At 41.1% G+C, this 25,956-nt stretch overlaps 1 protein-coding gene across 1 annotated transcript; it reads left to right on the top strand.

Moving 5' to 3' along the window:
* Nucleotides 1–17,892: 17,892 nt before the first annotated feature.
* On the top strand, nt 17,893–20,664 carry LOC139465604 (uncharacterized). The gene has a single exon (XM_071247312.1). The coding sequence runs from the start codon at nt 17,893–17,895 to the stop codon at nt 20,662–20,664; it is 2,772 nt and encodes a 923-aa protein (XP_071103413.1).
* Nucleotides 20,665–25,956: the final 5,292 nt, after the last annotated feature.

The raw sequence follows: 25,956 nt of genomic DNA, 5'->3' as shown, positions 1-25,956 counted from the left end.
CCCAGTCCTTGAGCCAACATTCATGCTTCACCTTTCAGGTGGACTGTAGCAAATCTAATCATCGAGTGTCTGTAATCCCGGGTCTGCAGTGAACCGGAATATGGAACTGTTCAACACTCGACTGCGGCTACTTGATCTGACTGATCGACACTTGAGTACTTATCTTTAACAAATAGGACGGTCCAAATTTACATCGTCAGAGGATGCATTATGTCTCTGAATAGCTGCGTTCTAAGTATATATCTCATCGGGCTGGAAGCTTGACAAAATTTGTCTTTGAGTGTCATGTGTATTATACCATGATGAAAGCTGTCTCAGTAGTCTTCAGGAATGTCGAATGAAGTATTACTGATGGGACGGCTCCTGCAATGTGAAAATCATTGTCTGATGCAACCAGTTTCATCCCAACTGGAGATTGGGTTCTTGGGCTCTCTGGTGGTACAGTGGCTTTATAATCTACACATACAAAGTGTGCATTGTCACTGAACTGTACTGCCATCTCTTTTAACATTTGAAACTGATAAGACGTGAATGCAGCAGCGTCATGCTGTCCCCGTAGCAGCCTCTATTGTACTGCAAAGTTCACCTTTAAGCATCCAGTGCATGATGTAGCAACATTTGTATGTTTATTGCTTGGCCAAAATTTTAGTCTTAACCATGTCTTGGATATAAAATGCGACGCATGACAAGCCAATTCCACAGGTAAATCTGCATCATCATGTTTGAAAACATTGTCAGCTGTTGAGGCAATTGAATGAACTGTTGGAAAAGAACCTCAAGTGGGAGTGGACTGAAGAATACCGGGAGGGAATAATTGCAAGTATACCTGTTCATTGTTGTAATACAGAACAAGAAACAGTCTACCTAACACAATACAGGCAAGGGACTCCGAGATTTACAAGACAAAAAGTTTCTATCCTCCAAGCATGTCACACAAGCCAGTGAGAGGTACTTACCTATTGGTTTGGAACAGTATCAAGATGTGCAGTGTGTCAGCATACTTGTCATTGGGCAAAAGATTGTTCAAACAAACAGGATTGTGTAAAACTTACAGAACCGCTAGATTCACAAGTTTCTTAAGATATTGAAACATTGTAACATTACTTTGTTGACAAGGTCAAGTGAACAACTGACAGAATTTGAAATATTTATAGTTGAATCACAAGAATCTGCTGTTATAGAAACAACTTGTACTCTGACAATCTGGGGTGAAAATTGGTTAGATTTTCTGTTGCAACTTTAGAGAAAGTGACAACTCAGTTCCAAGTCAAGAATCGTTTGTTTGGGGAAACTGCTTGTATAGATGCAGAAGTGATAGCTGTACACTTGCCCCTTCTTCTGATCAAAAGCTGGAACTGTATTGGACCCAAAGGTATGATGTTAGGCAATCCTGTGGTTTTGACCTCACATCCAGTGGACATTATTGTGTGGATATTTTGAGCAGAAATGGACTTGATGACAATCATATGGTATGAACTGAAGCAGTCTTGGTGTCAATAAGACCATGAATTTAGAAGACAAACCAAAGGTTCTGTTAAACCTTCACAACAGATTTGAGTAGAGTGAAATTGTCCCTGTGGACTTGCATGAGCAGAACAGGGTACATGGTATCTTCACACAATAGACTAATTCACGTCAAAGTAGTCTAGTGTGTCTGTAAAAAAGCTTTGTTAAACATTGGATAGGAACACTTGAAGCTCCTTGAAAACTGAATGCTATTAAAGGTGGCAAGTTTGACAATAGTGAGCTACAAGATATGGCTAAAAGGTAACAGTAAAAACTACAGCAGCTAACAGTCCCTGGAGCAATGGCTTACTGGAGAGACATAACCAAACACTGACAGAAATGTTGAAAATCAAACAAGATGAGGTCGTGACAGGGCTTTAGCATGGGCTTTGATGACAACGAATTCTTTCTAAAATATTCATGGGTACAGCTGTTGTCACTAACAACTATGAGTGAAGTGGCGGGCGGTCATATTAATGCTATTCGTGATGCAAGGAAAGTTTGGGCTGATAGGGGTAGTGTCCCAAAAGAGCACAAAAGGCTTTGGGATGTGAGGCTATTGACGTTTATTTATCCATTGTATGTATGCATGAACATACATTAGCCTGAAACAATGAAATAATAACATAAGCAAATATAATATAGAATCTAATAAATATGTACAATCTGTTACAGGTACTTTTGAATTTATTAAATATAGATGTGACTTTATAAGTAAATATCACTTTATCAAATATATGTATATATATACAAGTGATATTATTTGGCCACTCATGTCAAACATACAACACTCATACACCTATTACCAGTGTAGTCAACTAATTAGTTAAAAATGATAACACGGTCATACAACCTTGCTGGACAGAAGGATTCGAACCCAGCAAAAACATTGAAAACAATCGCACGCACGCACACACGCATGGCTTGGTGTGGTGTTGTTCTGCACAGCGGCATGTAGCTGTTTCGTGTGGTTTTTAAAGCACTTATAATGTCGCTGACTTCAATGAACAACAACACAGTATTCAGGGGAAGTAACTCTGATTTTACTTACAGAACATTACATGTGATATTAGCATGATATTGAGTGAAGTGCCCTTTAATATTCAGTTAAGGCCCAGTAATGACTCATTCACAGTATTCAGGGGAAGTAACTCTGATTTTACTTACAGAACATTACATGTGATATTAGCATGATATTGAGTGAAGCGCCCTATAATATTCAGTTAAGGCCCAGTAATGACTCATTCACGTAACAGAAGCGGGCGGCAGTGAACTCCCTGGGCTTGTTACTTTATAGTCATGCTTTGATGTAAAGATCAGCAATGTTGTCGGTGGCTGCCTCTAACAGTGTCAAATAAGGCCCAACTGCATATAATTTGTAAAGTCATAATTACGCCAAATAAGGGCTTTTTCATAGTCAAATAAGGACATATTGTTGTAAATTGTGAATTAAGAAATTGTTAATCTAAATATGGTGTAAATTTTAGTTTCAATTAGTAAACAGACATGAACTTTAATTTTTGTTGAGTTATTTTTAAGGCTTCAACTGTGTAACGCGTACTGCTAACTAGTAAATCTGCTAACTGGTAAATCTTAGTTAAAAGATTACATATGTAAAAGTACTTGACCCTGCCACATACTACCCCCTGCACCCAAATGATGTCCTCATAACATGATGATGAGCTGAGATATTGCACCTACAATTCAAACAAAGATGCCACCAGCTCCAAGCTGTCAGATGAGTCCAGCTCTGTCGTCCCTGTCCTCTATTGTTGTCCGACTCATCACATAATCTCCTGAGCACTGCAATTCTGATGACTGTCTCTGCAGGAGTGATGTTCTAAAGTACTCACGGAAATAAAAAAACCCTGTTTTTCTCAATTTAAAAATCGACACAAAGTGTTATGTAGCTGTAAATACGAAATAACAAAACAACTCAAAAAGTACTAGTCTGGATTTGCTAGTTTGATCTCAGTGAACAATACAAAATGTACTTTACAGGAGGTAATTTGTCGGCACTTTCAACATTCAAAAATAAAACTAAGTCCAAATTGACATAGCAGAAACAGACTATAGGCATTATGCACCTGTTCTCACCTGTCGTCAAGGTGTCATAGGTCACCTTGATCTACTTACACCTGGTTATGCCCTGTTTCACAATAGTCTGTTTTATTCACATTTTTACACACTTTTACGTGTAAAAAGGCATAAAAACATTTGATACACTGTATTTGTGCCATGGCCCAGTTAGTACTAATTTAGTTGTTTGAATATTTACATATTTTGTATATTAACTGCATTTATTTCAGATCTGAGGTCGAAAAAACAGTTTTTTTCCATTTCCGTGAGTACTTTAGGTGGTTGCTTGTGTCTTGGCCTTGGTCGGTTATCTGATGGGACAGGAACAGTGGCTCCTACCTCTGTGTCTGTGTCCTGTTCTTCACTGACATACGCATCTGCTGCTTCTCTTCTCTAGCATCCACTTTACATGTACCGGTTTTCTCTGATTCCTGCAGCATGTGGCCATCACCACCAAAAGAATAGCTGTCTAAATCCACAGTAGTCAGGTCGTCACCCTCCGGCTGTGAAGGAGAATCTCATTCCAAGGATCCTGCACTGATGACAGTTGTATCATCTGGCTCCGTTGGAAGTTCAACAAGCAGGCTTAAGATGGACCCACGCTCATCTTGATCCGACACTGATGTTCTCTGGTTCTGGTTCTTTAAGTTTCTCAGGTCCTGGAGTCGGATCTGGTCTTACTGGCTCTTCTTCAATTTCCTCAACTGTTAATATCCTATGGGTAAGAGGAGGGGACAAAAGGGGGTTTATCTTGCACTCGTTTATTCTTGTCCTGGTTGCATTATAAGCATGGACAAGTGGACCAACAAATTCTTTCAAGTAGTGCTTCTGTTCGGGCTTCAGTGTGCCAAGCATGTTGAATAGACTCCTGTTCAAGCGCATTCTACCTGTAACAAGGGTTCAAGTGGAACACCAGGGAAGTTCTGCCGGTAGAATGTCTCTAATATAGATGAGATGGTTGCTCCTGTGACCAGTAATGCCTTACACTTGACTCCATTGATGGTAACCATACTCTCTGTTGGGTCTCAGCTGCTATCTGCTGGTTGTCGATGCTTCCAAGGCCCATGGCCCTCCCCTTCCCTATAGGCATGTGGTAGTTTAAAGGGTCTCCATCGATGACTGCTCTACATCCCTTCTGAATATGTCCAGACTGCCCACATCTGTAACATCTTGGGATGTCTTCAAAGGTCTGTGGTCCCTGGAACCAGGCTGGTGTCTCACAGCCAGTTGGGTGACGCCCGAAGGGTTGATGTCTTCTTGTCCTTGCAGACTGTGTTAACTGTTGACCTAGACCTTGACCTGAGGATAGCAAATCCTGGTTTAGGGTGCATCCTAGTTTAGGGTGCATCCTGGCCTGTCAGTCATACCAACATGTACCTTGAGGTTCGCTATCAGACATCGATTTCAACAGGCCTTTGATCTCCATGAGTTCAGAGTTGTCTGGGGTGACAGTGGTCTTGTTGATGGCGTAAGTCTTCTTGATTGTTGATTTCTCATATGGCTCATCCTGGTCTGCTTTATGGCTGGTTAGATCCTTCAAATCATCACGAAGGCATCAAAAAGAATCTGTTTTGTGTCGCTAGGTTGCACCTTACCAAGGATAACGTCTTGGCTGAGAATATCCCCCAGATGAGAGGACCACTTAGCTCATTTCCCCTTGTTTGGCCATGTAGAACTGCGCCATGATGTTGTGCTCTGTGTGTATATTGCCAAATACACTATCCACCTTGTTGATGAGGCATTTAGTGAGGCATTCTTGTCCACGTGCATAGCCACTCTGGCCGCCTTGCCACGTAGTGAATGTCTGACTGTTTCCAGGACAAAGTTGGTGGAGTAGTGGGAACACATACATGTATACTCATGCATCCACTTATCAAAGTCAGCATCTCCCTTCCTGTCACCTGAGAAGTACGGTAGCTGTGGACTCTTAGCCATGGTGACTGTAGTGGGTAGAGAAGGGAGCTGCAATTAGCAGCTGCTGTTGGTTCCCCCTGTTTTTGCTTTAGCCTACAGACCTCGGTGATCCATTGCATTAACTCTTCTGGTGTTTCAGCTTCAGGTTGAAAATTAACGTCAAAGAAGAAACCAACTGATCCACCTCCTCCTGTGAGATATTCCGTGTTGCCATACTTAAACACGAAAAGCAGAATTTCTGAAGTAAATAGATATTTGCTGCCAGTGAATACACCTGGGTAATGTCGAAATGAAGCATCAGAGACAAAATGCTACCTTGTTAAAAAAACAAGGGAAAATAAAATCTTACATGGAGAACCATAGTGCGAGAAGCTTTATATCTGTGATATCATGATGATGGTTAGTGTACTATACAGTATACAAATGATATACGAGCTGGACGTACCTAGCCCAAGAGAAGTATAATGCACACATTCATGTGTACACTTAAGCTACTGTGGAAGATAATGAATAACCATGACTGAAATAGGCAATAGAATAGGCAAGCAGCTTACCAAACAAGTTATGCTGTGGCAGACCAGTGAAATATATATTCTTTACAGTACATATTTACACTAAACACAAATTTTCCGGTGTTGACCAATGCTTAGATAAGGAATAACACTTAAATAATGCTAGATATTCCTGAAGAATAATGCTAAGATATAACTGATGTTTAGTAACAAATATTATTCATGAAAGTATGGCAGTGCAATGAACAGGATCAATGAACTTACCCTACAACATGATGAAATAATAGCACCAAAAATCCAAGAGAAAGAAACAACACTGAACACAGAAACTACAGCACCAAATATTTACAGAACACGACCCTGTTATCAGCACAAGCCATTAATAAAGTAATGAACCATAAGTAATCAAACGCAACATACTCTAGGGTTTATTTAGTTTCAATAAATTAAGTTGGATTAAGTTAAATTAAAAGATTAATTTCACTAAGTAATTAAAGCTAGCCTCAGCACGTCATTCACACACTCAAACACTGGGTGGCAGTTATTTATGCAGCTAATGTGAAACAACTAATTAAATCTAAATATACTGAACTGCAAAAGAAACATCACCCCAAGTAATATTGCATGAAAAGTTGTCATTTAAATGATTGGGTAATTGTTGTCAAAGTTTCTAAAATTTAACATTAACATTAAATTTGATGACAATAAAGCAAAGCAGATGACAATAAAACCGATCGCCCAAAAGCATCACGGCAACGGCAATGGTAACCCAGTGCACATGAGATCCATGCAAATTGTAATGCACATGTGGTCCCCCATTTCATGCCCCAATAAATATCCACCAAGACTGGATAACATTGATTCGTTATTGAATTGCTACCAAGTGCCAAGATTGACAAGAAATCAGCGACGCCATGCCCTTGGACGATTTGCAAGCTGGCCAAATCCATTTCAAGTCCTCGTAAGGACTATATACAGGCTCCAGCAATGGTACCAGACCACCAACATTACAGATGACCGACCATGTATTGGAAGATCAAGGGTCACCACCCGACGTCAGATTGTGTGACAGCATCTTCAAGATCGCTTTGTTACTGCTGCAGAAACTGCCTGACAGACCATGGGGACACATCAGCGACACATTAGTGCGGACACCGTGCGTCGACGATTGACGAGCAGACACCTCCACTGTCACAGGCCACACCGAGGACCCATTCTGACACCACATCATCGCCGGGACCATCTTCAGTGGGCAACACAGCACTAGCATTGGCGCCACCAGCAGTGAAGAAGTCCTCTTCTCAGACAAGAGCCATTACTGTATCGCAACAGCAGATGGCAGAGAGAGAGTCTGGCAAAGCCGTGGGGAACATTATTTGGATGCTTGTGTTGTTGAGAGAGATTGTGTGTGTTGGTCTGAGCATCATGGTATGGGGTGAAATTGGTCTTGCACAGAGGGTTGGCCCTGTGGTCTTCCAGACGTTTCTTTTGCAGTTCAGTATATAATAAGAGTTGGGGTGAAATAGGGTATAACGTTGCTTTCAAGATTATTGCACTTGTATAGCAACACAATATATGCTAAGGAGGACACTAGGAGATTAAGTGTGATAATAAATATGGGAACTGTCTCACTAATTAACTCAGGAATACTATCATGGTGTAACATTTATACTAAGTTATCCTATAATAATTAGATCCACATCAAGTGCTTTTATGAGTTATAATGGTGTAATATTTATACATCATTTCATATAATTATAGTTCAGCAAGTTATCATGGTGTAATATTTATACATCATTTCATTTCATATGTAATACTTATCATCAGGTAAAATGCATATATAAAATATCAGTAGTTTCAGTTATAGCTTTTTAGATAGATGCTAGCCTAAGGTAATGGGAGCGCAAATCCTAGACATACTATTCAATAAGACAAGAGTTATGTCTACATAGTTTAATAGATTTGAAGCTTTTAGATAAATGCTAGCCTAAGGTGTCAAGATCCCATCTCCCAGACAAAAGATATGTCTACAGAGTCTAATAGATTACCTTGAACTATTTTATTTAAGTAAATCTTTCATCACCTATATTAGAATAACATTCAGCAATTACTTCAATTTAGACTTATTAAGGATAAGCCCCATACAAGCTCGCCTATAAGGCATTAAGGATTAGCCCCAACACAAGCTTGTCTATAGGACACCATAATCTCTTTCAAAGCATCGAGTAAATATGTCAACAAGATAAGTGCCAGTCCAACAGGATTAACAGGATTAGCCATTCATTTAGCATAGGGCACAACCCGTCGTGTATCAACCAATCATGTTCCATTTTATTGTTCTAATTTTTATTAAATACATACAGAAACCTCTTGTTAAGACAGAGAAGGGGTTTGACTCTCTTACAAAGCAGACCTCTCTCCCACAGCCCAGAGTGTTGTACCGACTCTCTGTGGCACCCTCAGCTATTCTCTAAGATATTGTAACTTGCTCATTGTTAATTGTTCACCCATAACAGTCCTTGATAATACCATGTAAGTACGAAGTCTGAGCGCTCCTGTTGAAACTTAAGTTTACATGTTAAATGTATTTGTCATCACATGAGCAGTAGTTACTAGTGTTTTGGACAAAATGTTGTCAGGGAGACCGAGGGTTATCACACCTCAAGATTGATGAATTCGAAAGGTTCATCTCCAAAATAGGCATCAAGCAGCAACAACAACAGCCTGTAGCATTCCTAACTGTAGACGGATTCAACCACAAACTGTCATTAACCGTCTAAGAAGATATGGCCTACTTGCTAGGAGACCTGCTATTCGTCCCATTATGACATTACGTCATCTCCGGGCACATCTACATTGGTGCAGACAACATGTCAGGCAACCTCTACTGGTGGCGATGTGTGATGACGAGTCAGGTTTTGTTTCATGCAATATCATTGCTTTTGAATAAATTTCTACTGTATATTTACTGTATTCATTGTTTGCTATGCCAAGTTTCTTTTTGGGGTAGTATACTTGCATCAGCACTCACAACCACTGGTTTCTATGCATTGTGGACCACGAGGCACTGAATCCATGAATCTTTTGTTTTGATTCTTTGAAAGCCTAACTGTTAAAGGTTGAAGAGTTGCTGACAGGTTGGGAATGTACCGACCCAGATAATTCACCATTCCTAGATGTTGTCGGAGTTCTGAAACATTTGTGGGAGGCTTTATGTCAACAATCTGAAACTTTCTTGTGATCAGCTGTGATGCCATTTTCTGAAATAATATTTTCCAGACAGTCTTATCTTGACTGAACAGGCATTTTGATTTGTTCAGTTTCACTCCTGATGAAAGAATTCGGCGGGTCTGGGATCAGGGAGTCCTATGTTGAGATCTGGTAGTTTTGGTTGATGTTGGGATGACCCAGGCGCTGACATACGAGATGAAACACCTTGGGATGGAGCTCCTATTGAGTGTAGAGTGCCAGTTGAGTGTACTGGAGGCGCTCCTGCCAGTGTAATATCGCCAATATGAGTGCCTCCAAATCGAGCTTGTTGATGTGCCAAGTACGCTGTGTGCCGGACCACAGCCCTGAGGTTGTCTGGTCCTCCAACTACTGTCCACAAACAGATGGTGGAAATAGTGCAACGAATAGGTAAGGGTCCTGACGGATTGGACACAGGATGTAGATGATCCCTGCTCGTCAAGTTCTGGGCTAATGTAAGCAGACCCAGGAGCAGTTGCCACTGCCGAAGTGTGAGGGGTTGCTGGAGAGCAGGAGACAGAGGGCTCAGTATCTCGTGCCATCTGTCCCTTGGTACTTTGAGGAGCTCCAGTTCTGTTTGGAACAGGCCTCTTATGAACTGGAGACAGTTAGGCGGAATCAGCTCCGACTTCATCTCATTCAATTGATGTACATGTAGTAGGAGTCAAATGTATCTAGCTGGGTTTGGGCAAATCAGGTCTCTCTGAATGCGCTCCATGTAGAATGCCTAAAAGTCAACAAAGTCAACAGGGTCAAGTCATCATCACAACAAGAAGTCATCAGGATCAGGTATCATCAGGCAGTTCTGGAAGCAGCACTATTCTGGCAACAGGTCTGGAATACTCATCACCATTTGTCACTTTCACATAAGCTGAACTGACTTGGTCATCAGGACTAGGAATTACTTGCAGAGATCCAGATAAGCTGCGTATCTGCGTAAAATACGCATCAGAAATGCAGAAATACGCAGTTAAATTAATATCCAAGCGTATCAAATACGCAACGAACATTACAGATACGCTACAAAAATAAAACTTGTGCGTATATTCAAAATATTGTGAAGTAACTCTGCTAATTCGATTGGCAAATCAGCAACTTATTTTGAAATTATAAACGGGCAATCCGTCAACCTTGCCAAACTCGAACGATGACGATGACAGTTACATCATGATCATTTGCCATCACACTTTCTCGTGGAAGTATCGTGGTATTTTTGAGTCCTATAAAGCTCTCGAACCCACACAACACCAGTTTGCAGGGACTAGATGAATAGTGTTTTTTAAATATTTAACTTAAATACCCACATGTGTAAAAACTAGTGGGTAACAGAAATTTGAATACCCAGATAGAATAGCTGATACGCAGTGATTTTAAAAATGCATGGGTAAATACCCACAACACCAAAAGCTTATCTGGAGCTCTGACTTGGATCACCCGCCTGACAGGCCACAGCCCTCAGCCCTGTTGAGGGTCTGCAATCACCACAGGATCACCTTCTTTGAGTTCCTGTTCATCTTTACACAGCTTATCTCTCTGCTTAAGGCTACATGTGGGTTGGTTGAACAGTATAGTCTGTGTGTATGATTGGCTATGTTCTGGCAATGTTGCCAGTTATTTCTTCCAAGTGTGTCATTCGCAGGGTAGCCCACCTTCGGAAGAGATGGACTGGGTCAGCCAATCAAGATAGAAAAAGGGATCACAGGGTCAACATCTGAGATATCACTGGACACATATCCAAGAGGTTTGGAATTCAGGATCCCCTCAACTTCTATGAAGAATGTTCTGAGGACATTTTCAGGTTCAAATTCTATACCCAATACAGCACGGACACCATGTTTCACAGATCTGATTTCTCTCTCTAAAGTGCCACCTCAGTGAGGGGTGTAAGGGGAGTTAAACTTTAAAACGATCTGTTGATTGGCAAGATGTTTGGCTACAACAGGATACATTGATTTGAAGGTTTCAGACAGTTCCTTTTCAAGTTTGTTCCACATTCTGATAGCAATTCGCGAGGCTTGCCTCAATGTGAGATAAAACCGACTGAGAGCCATCAGCTAGGAAGGCATCAGTATCCATGGATCCTAGCAGTTCCATGTGTACAGCTTGGCTGGTGAGACACTTGAATATCACTCAAAATCTCTTCTCCCCCCCGATGACCAATCTTTATGTACATTGGCCAAAAATAGTCGATTCCTTTGGAGTAAAATGGTGAGTCTGAGTCTTGCATCTTGGGGATGTCTGGATTGGTTCTACAGCTCTGATATTCAACGCATACTCTTTGATGACTCCGAATCAGCAAACAAGAACTCCGACCCATAATGGTATGACTTGACGTCATTGTGTTTGATCAATAATATGCTTGGGATCAAGGACAATAGGATGTTTGAAATCATTTGGTATGTCAGTCTGCTTCATACTCAGGACTCGGTTCATTCTCACAGTTCATTGGCTCTGAGGCGGCCGCCCCATCAGAGGGTATTAATTGTATTTCTTGTACGGATATAGGTTGACACAATGGTAGAGTTTACTGTGGTACTTAGCTCTGTTTTCATAGTGTTATGTTTACTCAAACATGACTCTAATAATGTTGCTTCATTCAACTCATCTTGTGCCTTTCTAAGTTCAAGTGTTCTACATAATTCAGTTTGTATCCTTTTTCTTTCTCTGAGAACTTGACGAGTGGTTGTTTGAGCCTGATATGCTTCATCATCAAGTTGATTAAGTGTTTCATCTGCAGTGACATCTTCCTCAAGTAGCCAGTAATTCTCCCATTGTTTTTTTTTACTTTGAAAACGTTAAACTTGTGTAGATTGTTTATTAGATAGCCGAGAGTGAATTGAGTCACAAACTGAACGTTCACTCTTCTGACAATGTTCACTACTGCAATGACCATGATGGACTCTCTCGTGGGCATTTTACTGACGCTTCGCGCATGTCGCCCTCTTCATTGCATTGGTTAAATCAAATTCAAAATGTTGCAAGTATGATGGCAATTGTTGACTATGACCTGATGACTTGACGTACTGACTTGCTCACCTTAACCGTCTGTATAGTTTGTATGCCACTTGGCTCTCAGTTTGTCAATGTTGTTAATTCTCGGAACAAAGGAAAACCAGACTCAACATAGGTTCAGAACTCAGCTTCAGAACACTTTAAATGCTGAAAATGGATTAGGATCAAATGTTCAGGTGTCTTCTTTAGGTTCATGGTTCACACGAAAAATAAAAAATAAAAATGGGAATTGGAAAAACGAAATATTTGCCATGGATGCTGGTAATAAAAAAACAAAATAAGGCAATTTGGACATCATTGAACTGGAACCTGAGGAACTTCTGGTATGGGATGTGGGATGGATAGGCACAGGTAAGTGTCCCTTAGGTTAAGGCTGATCAGGGAACCGTAAGCATTGATTCTGATTCACTGGTTGTTAAACAGAGATGAAGCCAACAAACCCTAATTTTGAATCCCAATTGGAGGTGGCCAAGTTACCTTGATGGCGGGTGGCAGGGATCTCAGCGAGCGCGCACTGAGGTGATTTTCTGCCTCTGTTGAAAATCCACTACTGTCTGGAGATGATGCATCCAATTGGTGTTGGACTCGCAGAGATCCTGCTCAATGGCCCAAGCTGACAAAGGTCTCAATGAGCGCCTTATCTCTGTCTCGATGAAAGCGACTGGAGTGTCAGTCATCCTGATGGTAATCAGCTTAGACCACCAAGACATTCTGTGAAGGTCCTCATCTTGGATTGGAATGCTACCTCGAACGGCTTGTTTAAGGAAATTATCCTTCTTAAATCTAGGTACCTTGAATGCTGGAGAGAGTGTCAAATGAATGAAGTCTTCAGCCAGCTCCTTCACCATATACCTGAGCATAGGGCCGATGGAGGTGGGATGTGACCAGATGGTATCTCTTGGATCGGCTTAGAGCATGATTACTTAGATAATCCCCTGGAGCAAGTGCCAGGCTACGTTGACACATGAGATGATGGGAGCCAAGAGGATGATGGCATACCCAAGCCCACACAGAGTTGATAGAAGCGCTGATGGTGCGTAGGTGGATGGAGGCGCTGGCAGGGCAGACTAGTAGACAAGCATGGGCGCTGTATACAGTTGAGGAACAACTTTTCTTTTCAGCTGGACCTCGACAGCTTCGTTTTCTGTCAAATGTAAGCAGTAAATGCATTAAGGAGTAATGCAGGATAAGTAAAAAAATAAGAAATCATCTGCCACAAAAAATTACATTATTGCAATGTGTAGAAAATAATATTTTAGATATTTTGGATGCATTAATTAAAGAAATATCTGGTTTTGCATTGTACCGGGTAGCTGAAAAAAATGTCTCAATACAAAATCCCAGCCATCCGCCCATCCCAGATATTAAATGGCCCCTTTGGAATCCAAGAAATGCCAAATGTTCGGGTGACAGTGTTAAATGTTAGTTAAAAAGTTAGTTTATAAATATAATCAGATCCTGCGTGAGAGTGAGTGCAGCGAGGGATCGCATTCGATGTGGCCAGGGTAACATAAAACTGGTAAGTAATGTTCTATGTAATAGTATATGTGACGTAAGGGAGGTAGGTTGCACTGGGAATGCCGGCTAGATGTTAGTCTGTACATGTATAGTTGTCAAAGATAATACTGAATAAACAACCTTGACTCAAGATATCATAGATGTGTCATCTTTGCCATATTCCAATCTAACAACGGCAAGGATGTTGGTAAGAGGGCATCAATATCAGCCCTATGGGTGATTGTTTGTATGGGCCAGGCCATCTGGTGTTGGTTTCACGATGGAATGGTGACCTCTACGTTACCAGTGTGGTTGACCTCCAAGGTACCAGTCACAGGATGAAGCCTATCAGCCAGGTTCTCACTCAGGCTTTCAGAGTCAGCAACAACGTGGTCTCAAGGGGCATCGGAGACTGGCGTTGCAGTTATGGAGATGTTGAATGCTCAGCTTGGAGTCCTGCAGCCTGAATTTGTCTGTATAATTTATGTTCTGGCTTACCTTGACATATGGATATTCTGACTGAGCAGGTTCAAGATGGCTCCTTCATAATTGAGCATGAGAGTCTTTGGGGGCACAGTCATGCTATTAGAACAAAATCGATACCTCAGACAACACAATGACAGGCATCTTGATGGAAACTTTACATTGTCCTCTGTGCAGCAGTTCACAGTGGTACTTAAAAACATTATTGTTCACTTCCTTGTGTCTCAATTCTAATATGCTGCTGCTTGAAGTTATTAAAAATTCGCCCTCTGCCCTAGCAATTTCAGCAGACCTGTCCCTTTTGGGGATTCATGTGTGAGTAAGATATCTATTTTTAAATTGATCTTATTACATTTAGGATTTTAATACAGCTGGCACATAATGCAGGGGGATGGGGTGGGGTGGGGTGGGGTGGGGTGGGGTGGGGGGGATGTTATAGTCATCATCTGTCTGTCCATGTGTCCGTCTTTCTTTTCCGGAGCTTAACTTGAAAACTGTGTAAGACTTTTCATCCAAACCTGGTACATGTATTTACCAAGGGGTGAACTGGTGCCTTCTGCTATTAAGGAATTTGACTATATTCAAAGTGGTGTATTTGTCCTGATCGCATCGCTAAAACTAATGGGTATGCACACATGACACTCTAAAGACCAGGTTGTCAAATGGTGCCTATTGTTACATAGGGGTGTTTAGAATATATATTTTTTCTGTTTCTATCGCAACAAGTTTGACTTTGATTCTGTTCATAGTGATGTGTTTGTCCGGAGCATATCTCTGAAACTAAAAGGTATTCTTTCTTGAAAATGTGCACACACAGAGACCAGGTTCTTAACTGGTGCCTTTTGCTATTTAGGAATTTTTAGTGAAATTGTATATAATTTATACATTTGGATACATATTTGGAGAGAGAGAGAGAGAGAGAGAGAGAGAGAGAGAGAGAGAGAGAGAGAGAGCACTGCGCTATTCGGGATACGTCAAGGGCGTGTAAGTCACTGACTCGAGCGGGATTGATGAGATTGAAGAAAAACAATGGTAGGAGTGGTTTAAAAGGAGCGGTATGGAGCGCCTCTCAAGACGAAATGACTGAAGTTCTCGGATCCGTATTCTATGAGAGGTGATGCAGACATGGGGTCCTGTTTCTTATCCTTACAGAAGGATTCAAAAGAACACCACTTGTCATCATACTTGTCATGGCTTCAATTGCCCAAACCAGAGGGTCCAGGACTGGTGAGATGTAGGTCCGGAGCTGATAATTTTGGCTGGTGGCGAATAGGTTGAAAAGTTGCAGGCCGAACCGCTGGCACACCAGGGCGGAGTGGAGTGGAGTGCAGTTGATCCACTAACTGAAAGAACAAGAAGGTTTGAGATAGTAGGGATGACGAGTGAGGAGTCCCCTGTTTGCGAAGACACCAGAGGACAGTGATGTTGCCTCTGTGCGTTAAAGATGGGACTGCTAGTGAGAAACGGTTTAGATGAGTGCTTCGAGCTCCAGATTACTTATGTACCACCCTTGGCGATCGTTTGACCACAGCCTCTGATGGCAGTCTTGGCCTCCAGATGTGCCCCCCAGTCCTGTTTCTATGTGTCAACAAACAAGTGGAGTGCTGTCAAGGAGATCCCTTTGCAGACATTTGATTTCACTGTCCACCCACGAAGATTCGGGCAGAAGTGAATTGGGAGCGCGATGGAGGCCAGAGGATTCTGCTGACAAATAAACGGAGCCAAAAACTGCTGTAGTGAGCGAAGTTGGAGTCGGCCCCTGGAGGGCAGAAGACCCATAAATACCTGCCATTGACGAAGGAGATGGTGTTGTATTTTGTGCCCCCTGTCATTGGGTACTGGGATGAGGTCCTGGTCCATGAATTGTAGAAGATGAGATTATGGACCATTCACAATTTGGATGAATCCTTCTTTGGCTGTTCAGGCTGTGGCAATTTTTTGGGAGTGACTTAAATGAAAGATAAGACATTGTAGTTTGCTGTCAATTTTTGTTAGCCACAATCTGTGAAGGTATTGATTCCAGCTTCCCATGATTTGACCCCAAGTTGAAGGCCGCTGTGTGTGTTTCGGCTCGAAACCTCCGGTGAGCATTGTTGACAGTGGTTACTGTGAAAGCAAGCTGGTGGATGCTGGCCGAAACTTTGCGTTTTAAGTGACAAGTGGCAGGTTGGTCAGCATGCAATGGAAGAACAGCCTATGACTGATAATAATTATGGTGGCCTGTCATGTCACTGTAGATAGCAAAGAAGGAAATTCATTGTTGTCTGAGGCCATATGCCAAACAGTTGGTTGGAACAACAACTTCTGCAGCCAGGACCTTCTGCAGTCAGAAAACAGCAGTAAAGGCATTAAGGTAGTAATGAAATTAGCAGGGTAAGATAAATTATATTTTCCATGATATGTTGTTTCCATGGCAACAAGCTTTATTTTGACTGTTCATAGTGGTGTGTATCCTGACATAGAAATACAAAGCTCCAAATTCCAATTCCATGGTATTGTTTTGATAGCTCAATAACTTCTCTTGCATACTGACAGACAGATCAGATAGAAATTCTCTCATCAGGTTGGGGGCCGGGGGATTTGTCATCTTCTGATGAATGGAATCATGTCTACACACCTTTGATATATCTTCCTGTAATTGGGACTAATTGTATAATTCTCCTTCTCTAGTCTGACTTCAATCTACCATCAAAGGATCAAAATGTTTCCGATATATATATATTTAATCAATCCTCTCTGACCATCGAAAGAATAGTTGGTTCCTAACCAATCATGTACCATATTCGACGTAATAAGCGCCCAGGGCGCTCTCAAAATGAGAAATAGGGGGCTCTTATTAGAGTTTGGTGTTTATTAAGTGGAATATGGTGAACAGAAGGAAACAGTTGTTCTTGGTTGGGTTGGTATAGCTCGTCCAAATACACTCGATTAATATGGAAGTGCTCGCCCAAACGCACCTGTTGCGCATGTTCTTTTTTGTGGTAAATCTCGTGCGTGTCATGCTGATGAGACGGACCACTACGTTGAACGGGGTAACTAGAGTTCAAAAGAAAAGAATCGTGCTCATTTGTCGGTGAGCTGAATAGAAAGTCAAAGAGGGAGGTCATATGCAAGGTTTGTGGTGAACAGCATGTGTTATGGAAATGCAATGTGTTCAAGAATATGAATGTTTCTGAGAGATGGAACACTGCTAAGAAAATGAAAGTATGCTTTCGCTGTCTTGGTGGTAATCATCTTGGCTCACAATGTAGACATGCATTTCGCTGTGGGATCAATGGGTGTACGAAAACCCACAATAGACTCTTACATGAGAACATACCCAGAATTGACATTGCACAAGGCAATCTGGATTTTGCAGAAAATAGTTTAGTTGTGGATAAGGAGGATATTCAGGTAGGTTCTCAAACAAAAGGTCATGACCAGGGCTTTTCTGAAAGGGCACATGCAATTATGCCATTGGAATTTGACCATCCGTTCACAGCACTTCGGACAGTCCCAGTAGTGCTGAAGAATGGAACTAAAAGGATCCGTGTCAACGCATTATTGGATGATGCAAGTACTAAGTCATACATTTATGCTGATGTAGCTTCAGAATTAGGGATGCAGGGGTCAATAGAGAAAATATCTGTGAGTGTCTTGAATGGTAAGAAAGACCACAGCCAAGGTCCGTATTGTTTTTGACGCTTCGGCAAAGTATCAGGACACATCATTGAATGATGTAATCAGTCCAGGTCCAAAGCTTCATAGTGAGCTTTTTGATGTGCTGATACGGTTCAGGAGAAAACCAGTAGCTCTCATTTGTGATATAGCAGAGATGTTCTTGCAGATCAAAATATCACCGGAAGATAGACCTTACCACAGATTTCTCTGGAGATCTATGAATACAGATATGCCTCCTGAGGTATACGAGTTCAGTCTTCTTGTATTCGGTAACACCTCTTCTCCTTTCTTGGCTCAGTATGTTACCCAGGAACATGCTAAGGCACATCTGATAGATCTGCCTATGGCTGCAGAAACTGTGATAAAATCCACATACATGGATGACAGTATGGACTCGGTAGAGAATGTGGATGAAGGTATAGAACTGTACAACCAATTAACTCAGTTATGGTCCAGTGCTTCAATGCATGCTCGGAAATGGTTGTCCAATTCCCTGAATGTCCTTGATAACATTCCTGAAGAAGATAGGGCTTCTGAAATTGATCTTTGTAAAGGCCATTTACCATCAGTGAAAGCACTTGGGTTAATGTGGGTGGCTGAAAAAGATATGTTCACATTCAAAGTCGGTACGTTTCCTGAAGAAGAAACCACTAAAAGAGGTTTTCTCAGGCAAATTGCAAGACTGTTTGATCCTCTTGGATTCATAGGACCATTTATAATCACTGCAAAGATTCTGTTACAAGAAATGTGGTTAACACGACACGATTGGGATGATGAACTGCCCCAGAACCTGCAACAGAAAATAGAAAAATGGTTAGTACAATGGAAAGAAGTACAAGGTGTTCAGGTACCCAGATGTTTGCGCCTTGATGCTGAGGTTTGTTCAGTCTCGATTCATACCTTTGTTGATGCATCACAGGATGCATATGGCACCGTTGTTTACGCCATCTATACTTACATGGACGGAAAGAAGTCAAGCAGGATAGTTGCTGCAAAGAGTCGTGTAGCTCCGTTGAAAGCCTGTAGCATACCACGCCTTGAACTGATGGCAGCTGTACTTGGCCTCAGACTTGTATCTGAAGTGGTCAAAGTCCTTCAGATTAAGATTGAAACGGTTACCTTCTGGTCAGATAGTAGGAATGTCTTGTGTTGGATAAGAAACAATAGTCGTACTTTCAAACCGTTTGTTGCCAACAGAGTTGGAGAAATACACAGCACTACAAATCCATCTCAATGGCGACACGTACCATCTGCAGAAAATCCTGCAGATCACTTAACAAGAGGTCTGTCTGTTTCACAACTCATACACAATGAGTTATGGTGGTTTGGTCCTACGTTTTTGCTCAGAGATGAAACTGAATGGCCATCTGATAAAGCATTTTCCCTTGACATCTTCAATGATGATGAAAGAAGAATGAGCAATAAGCAGGTTGCTCTAGTTTCAATACAGAAACCTGACCTTGAGACGTGGAGACTTGACCCTTCCAGATTCTCCAGCTGGAGAAAATTGACACATGTGAATGCTTGGATTTTCAGATTCTTGCATAACTGTTCCACGTCAGATGATTACAAAATGAAAGGTGAACTGACGGTAGAGGAAATAGCAGATTCTGAGCACAGAATAATTGCTGATGCACAGGCGGAAGCATTTGCAATTGAATATGCAACTTTGTTGTCAGGTAAGATGTTGGCTTCCAGTTCCAAACTCCTTGCACTTCAGCCACAACTTGATGAAAATGGGGTCATGAGATTGAGTGGACGCTTAGGCGATGCTGAATGTTTGCCACTTGGAGCACGATTTCCCATAATTCTACCTCGTAGAAGTTGGGTGACAAAGCTCATCATAAAGCAGTATCACGGAGATGGTAAACATGTTCTGGGCACAAACCAAACATTGGCTGCAGTGTCATCTAAATACTGGATTATCTCAGCACGAGAAGCAATACGTGAATGGGAGAAAGAATGTGCTCGATGTCATAGGGACAAAGCAAAACCTGCCTATCCAATGATGGCTCCGTTACCAAAAATGAGACTTCGAACATCCTTCCGTGCATTCAGCCAGGCTGCTGTTGACTATGCTGGACCTTTCATAACAGTCCAAGGCAGAGGAAAATCACGTCAGAAACGTTATTTGTGTCTATTCACCTGTTTGACTACAAGAGCTGTTCACCTGGAGATGGCATACAGCTTGGACACCAGCGCATTCCTAAATGCGTTTTACCGAATGGTAAATCGAAGAGGTCTACCACAAGATGTCATATCTGACAATGGAACAAACTTCGTTTGTGCCGTCAAAGAACTCAAGGAACTTCTTCACATGCTGGATCAAGATGCTGTTCGGCGTTCCATGGCCAATCGAGGAGTGAAATGGCACTTCAACCCTCCATACTCGCCGCATTTTGGAGGTGTATTCGAGACGATGATAAAATCGGCTAAGCGTGCTATCTTCGCTATCCTGGGGAAGGGTGACGTCACAGATGAGGAACTGGAAACAGCATTCACCGGAGCTGAAGCGCTGATCAACTCGCGCCCTCTGACATATCAGTCGACTCATCCGCAAGATGAGATTCCTCTGACTCCGAATCACTTCCTGCATGGCCAGATTGGAGGAATGTTTGCTCCAGAATCCGTAGACACAACCGATTATCACCCAAGGAAGCGCTGGAGACGTATTCAGGAACTGATGAGGCACTTTTGGAAGCGTTGGATGAACGAATGGCTCCCAGGTCTGACCCCAAGACGGAAATGGTGAACTCCAAGCAGAGACCTGTGTATCGTTGATGTTGTGCTGGTGATATCTCCTGACACTCCACGGGGACAGTGGCCACTTGGTAGAATTGTCAAGACATACCCAGGAAGAGATGGACATGTGCGTGTCGTGGATGTACGGATCGGACAATCAGTGATTACTAGAGCAGCAAACAAAATTTGTCCACTGGAGTGGTCAACTGTGAACTGTGTTCCGGGATTGTGACTTCGGATAATGTGACTTCGGATAACGTGACTTCGGATAATGTGACTTCGGATAATGTGACTTCTGATATTGTGACTTCGGATATTGTGACTTCGGATAATGTGACTTCGGAGAATGTGACTTCTGATATTGTGACTTCGGATATTGTGACTTCGGATAATGTGACTTCGGATATTGTGACTTCTGATATTGTGACTTCTGATATTGTGACTTCGGATAATGTGACTTCGGATATTGTGACTTCGGAGAATGTGACTTTGGATATTGTGACTTCGGAGAATGTGACTTTGGATAATGTGACTTCATGAACTGACGTCGTGAACAGTGACATTGTGAAACTGAAATGTGTTGTGAACTGTGACTCTTGAACTGTGACATTGTAAAATGTGCTATGAGCATTCATGGATATTCAAGGACTAATGGATTGTAATAATTTCAATCATTTTGTAAGTATGGTACAGTTTTATTTCAATTCATTGCAAAAGCTAGAAGTGTTAGTATTGTGTTGATATTGTATTTATTGTGTTGCCAGGAATCTGTCAAGGAGGGGGGTATGAACAGAAGGAAACAGTTGTTCTTGGTTGGGTTGGTATAGCTCGTCCAAATACACTCGATTAATATGGAAGTGCTCGCCCAAACGCACCTGTTGCGCATGTTCTTTTTTGTGGTAAATCTCGTGCGTGTCATGCTGATGAGACGGACCACTACGTTAAAAGGGGGACTCATGTGGAAGTTGACATTTATTCGTTGTGGGACGAAGACGTCCTCAGAGCTCCAGTCAGGAGATTGCCACTGCTAATACTAGAATTAACTTCCATTATCCACTTTATAACCGAAAGTGGTCAATTATTCACTTTTGATGAATATATAGAAACATTTCATTTTGGGGCGATTTGGTTAGTGTGGCAATGAAGGTTTGTGTTTCTGTCTTCTGTTTCTGTTTAATTAAAATGCCCGACATGATATTTTTGACTTGTTGTTTATTTAATGGGGAATAACGTGTCTCATTCCCATATGGTAGCAGAGCGTGGTTTCAAAAGGTAAGAAACTTAATTATGTCGTATCTGCAGGGGGGAGGCTCTGTAAAGAGCAATGAGTCTCTGGCCCAAGAAACAGAAGGGTCTCTGTTAAAACTGGAGAATATTTTGAAACTAAAACAACAAAAAGCAAATGTTAAATCAACCTTTACAAAAGCCAAAAACAAGCTGTACAGCTTACTAGAATCTTCTGACCAACCATCTCGAATAGACATACGAGATGGTATAGATAAAGTAAATGAAAGTCTGGTGAAAGCAATCGATGTTATGACACAACTCACTCTGGCTTTTGCAAAGAATCAGCAAGGTGAAAATGTCGCTAAAACTGAACGAGAGATTAGTCATCTTGAGGATGAAACTAATGCTGTAGTTGAACAGGCACAATTTCACTTAGATAATAGGTCAGATGTGACTTCCTTGTCAAGTAAGGGACGTAATAGATTGTATAGACCTGAACAGGCTGCGGGAAGTGAGCCATGTATTCAGAAAGACATTGCATTAGAGCGCCTAGAAAGGAAGTATGGTGGTAGGAGGCGTCAAGTAGCGTTACAGTTAGAAGAAGTGACAAATTTGAAGCCTATTCGCCAAGGGAATGCTAGAGATGTTCAAAGATTTGCTGATGTCTTGGACATTGCAGTCGTTAGTCTGAAAGAAGCAGACAGAATAGAAGAGCTTGGTAATGGGTTATTGTATGCCACTTTACAAAAGAAAATGACTGAGTCAATGATCGCACAATACCAAAGATGGCTTCATGACAGAGATAGGCAAAAGTCTGTCAAGACTCTAAGAGAATGGGTACTTCAGGAAGCTGAATACCAAACGATAGCAGCGGAAACAATACATGGTGTTTCTGATAAAAACAAAGACTAGAGTTCAAAAGAAAAGAATCGTGCTCATTTGTCGGTGAGCTGAATAGAAAGTCAAAGAGGGAGGTCATATGCAAGGTTTGTGGTGAACAGCATGTGTTATGGAAATGCAATGTGTTCAAGAATATGAATGTTTCTGAGAGATGGAACACTGCTAAGAAAATGAAAGTATGCTTTCGCTGTCTTGGTGGTAATCATCTTGGCTCACAATGTAGACATGCATTTCGCTGTGGGATCAATGGGTGTACGAAAACCCACAATAGACTCTTAAATGAGAACATACCCAGAATTGACATTGCACAAGGCAATCTGGATTTTGCAGAAAATAGTTTGCAGTTTAGTTGTGGATAAGGAGGATATTCAGGTAGGTTCTCAAACAAAAGGTCATGACCAGGGCATTTCATTTTGGGGCGATTTGGTTAGTGTGGCAATGAAGGTTTGTGTTTCTGTCTTCTGTTTCTGTTTAATTAAAATGCCCGACATGATATTTTTGACTTGTTGTTTATTTAACGGGGAATAACGTGCCTCATTCCCATATGGTATTTTAAGTAATGAGCAACTCTGCTCCAAATAGTTATCCTTTCGTCTCCAAACACAAAGGTCTGACAAAGAAAACAAACCTGCTTACATCTTAGTTTTGTTCATCTCACTGAACAAAAGTAGGACACCTTTCATTAAATAAAAAAAATAAATGTTTGGGTAGGTGATAAATGCACCGGGTGGCAGTTGTCCCAAGTTAGGTAACTGTCCTAGCCCAGTCAGAATTGAACAAGCAACTTGGCTTCTTCTTTTGGCAGGGATTTCTGATGAATATGGAAAGGGTTTCGTCACTTTAATTTATTGCTGAAAAAACTCCGTTCAAACAAGGTAAAATATATTATGGACAAGAATAAAGGTCCTAGAAACTGCCCCACCTTGTTAGTTCTGAGGAAATCTAGAGCTCATAACGGATCTCGGGATATAAAGGCTCACTTTACACAAGGGTTAGTTGTTAAACTACAGTGACTATCTTTCAAACGAAGATGCGATGGGGAAGCCTAGTGGTTAAAGTGTTCACTCGTCACGCGGAAGAACCGGGTTTGATGCACAACATGGGTACAATGTGTGAAGGCCATTTCTGGTGTGATATTGCTGGAATATTGCTAAAAGCAGCTTTTCTATTTTCTATATTGCTAAAACCATTCTCACTCACTCCAGGCACCATGTCAACAGGTACCCAGGCGAGGTTTAGTTTGGAAGCACACCAGAGGGCTTCACAGCAGGCACAACCAGACATGACATGGAAAACTAGAGGGATTTAACCAGTGATGGGTGGCTTTTAGCATCAGCAGAAGTTTCAGAGAATGAATATGTGTCCACCATATTCAGTTGCCCCAAGAGACAATTCACTAAGGTTATGTTTATGTTTGAGACATTTGAACAATGTGGAGATAAAACAGTGTTTCTAAATGGATACTTTTTAATCTGCTTTGTATTTTGTTCATAAAGACTGCTATTTTACATGAGGAGGCATATTTTACTATCCCAGTTTGAGAAAGTGACAGGACTTATCTACGGTTCCAAATGGACACAGTGCACCTAAAATGTTCACAAATATTTGGAAACCATTTTTGTTTCAACTTTTAGATGAGGGGTTTTCCATATAGCGTACATATACGATTCAGTTCGTTTGGAGAGGATAAATCTGATTGTTCCAGACAGTGCTGGCTACTGCTGAGCTCTGGAATAGCTGAGTGAGTGAGTGAGTGAGTTTGGTTTTACGCTGCTTTTAGCAATATTCCAGCAATATCACGGCGGGGGGTACCAGAAATCTGGAATAGCTGAGGATTTGTATGTCTACCAAGTTCATACTTGTGTCTTATCATCAATAGGCGGTAATGGTTGTAAACTTCACATGCATCATGATCCCGTAATATTACTTTGTAACATCTAACTCAATTTTCAAGAATTGTTTACATAGATGTATTGACCTTTTCAAAAATATTCTCATATTTATCGACTTTGAAAATGATAAATTTGTTAATTTTTTATTTCAAATTTACGATCACACTGAGTATAAATTTAAACTTAGTAAAATATAACATACTGGAGATATGATTATTGAAATCAGTTTCCTAACATTAAATGCTTTCCACATTCAATCATGTAATTCAGGTCAGTTCTCGAAAATCTACAAATTTGATGGTCACTTTGGTCATAACCTCTATGTTTGAAAATGATCAGGATATCTTTTTATAATAATGTATTGATGTCTATCACGAATACATGTACGAAATATTGCTCAATTCGTTCCATGTTTAATGAAGCCTCCTGTAGTTTGAAATCACCCACACTCTTAGTGTAAATCCAGCGGGCAGGGCAATGGAGTGTGACAACAACTCAGCAGGCTGAAGGCCACCCTTACAGCAACAACAAACAGTGCTACTTCAAGGCCCAAGAGAGGCAGTACCTCAGCCATATAAAAATACCCGTCACAAAGGACAGTAAAGCATCGGCATAATATCACAGATTGAAACAAAAACTAATAATTTCAAACACTAAAACGTCTTACCAACATTTACACATCAACATTACATTTTATACTATTAAACTACGAGCTATATACCACCAGTGACTAGAGCCAGAACACCTTACTGGGAACCATGGGGACTTACAGTACTATAGCTACCTGCATGAATCCCCATCATGATTTAAGTCATAACTCTATTCACTGGTAGCCGTACATTAAGACACAATCCAAATATGATATGTATTAAAATTCTAGTCCTCTGCAATGTACTTAGATGTTATGAGAATTTGTGTGTCACTATCAGGGGACAATGATTTTATTATACTTCAACCCCATTAAAAGGCACAACCAGAATAATATAAGTTATCAATGACATATAACTAAGTTAAAACACAGTTATTCAAAAGCTATTGATCAGTCCTATTTCTTAAAAAAACTATAATTAGAATTGACTTTGATAAAAATATCCCTTAAATTTGAAACTTGATAAATAGTATCCCACAGTCAAGTAAAACGTGCTTGATCGGGTCCCAAGAACATTCCTTGATGCTGTTGGATATTACTAAAACTTGGCTGACTTGCTCATCATAGTGCAAACACAGTAGACAAAATTTATGGATAATAACTTCTTGCATGACAGCGGTATAACGATCTATAT

Source organism: Haliotis cracherodii, unplaced genomic scaffold (genome assembly GCF_022045235.1).
Source record: "Haliotis cracherodii isolate W230 unplaced genomic scaffold, xgHalCrac1.p SCAF_18, whole genome shotgun sequence".
Classification (NCBI taxonomy): Eukaryota; Metazoa; Mollusca; class Gastropoda; order Lepetellida; family Haliotidae; genus Haliotis; species Haliotis cracherodii.
This window is presented reverse-complemented; position numbering and strand designations above follow the sequence as displayed.

Bases quoted from the DNA above. Each gene is read 5' to 3' on its own strand.
- LOC139465604 (XM_071247312.1), top strand. From the start codon at position 17,893: ATGGTAAGAAAGACCACAGCCAAGGTCCGTATTGTTTTTGACGCTTCG.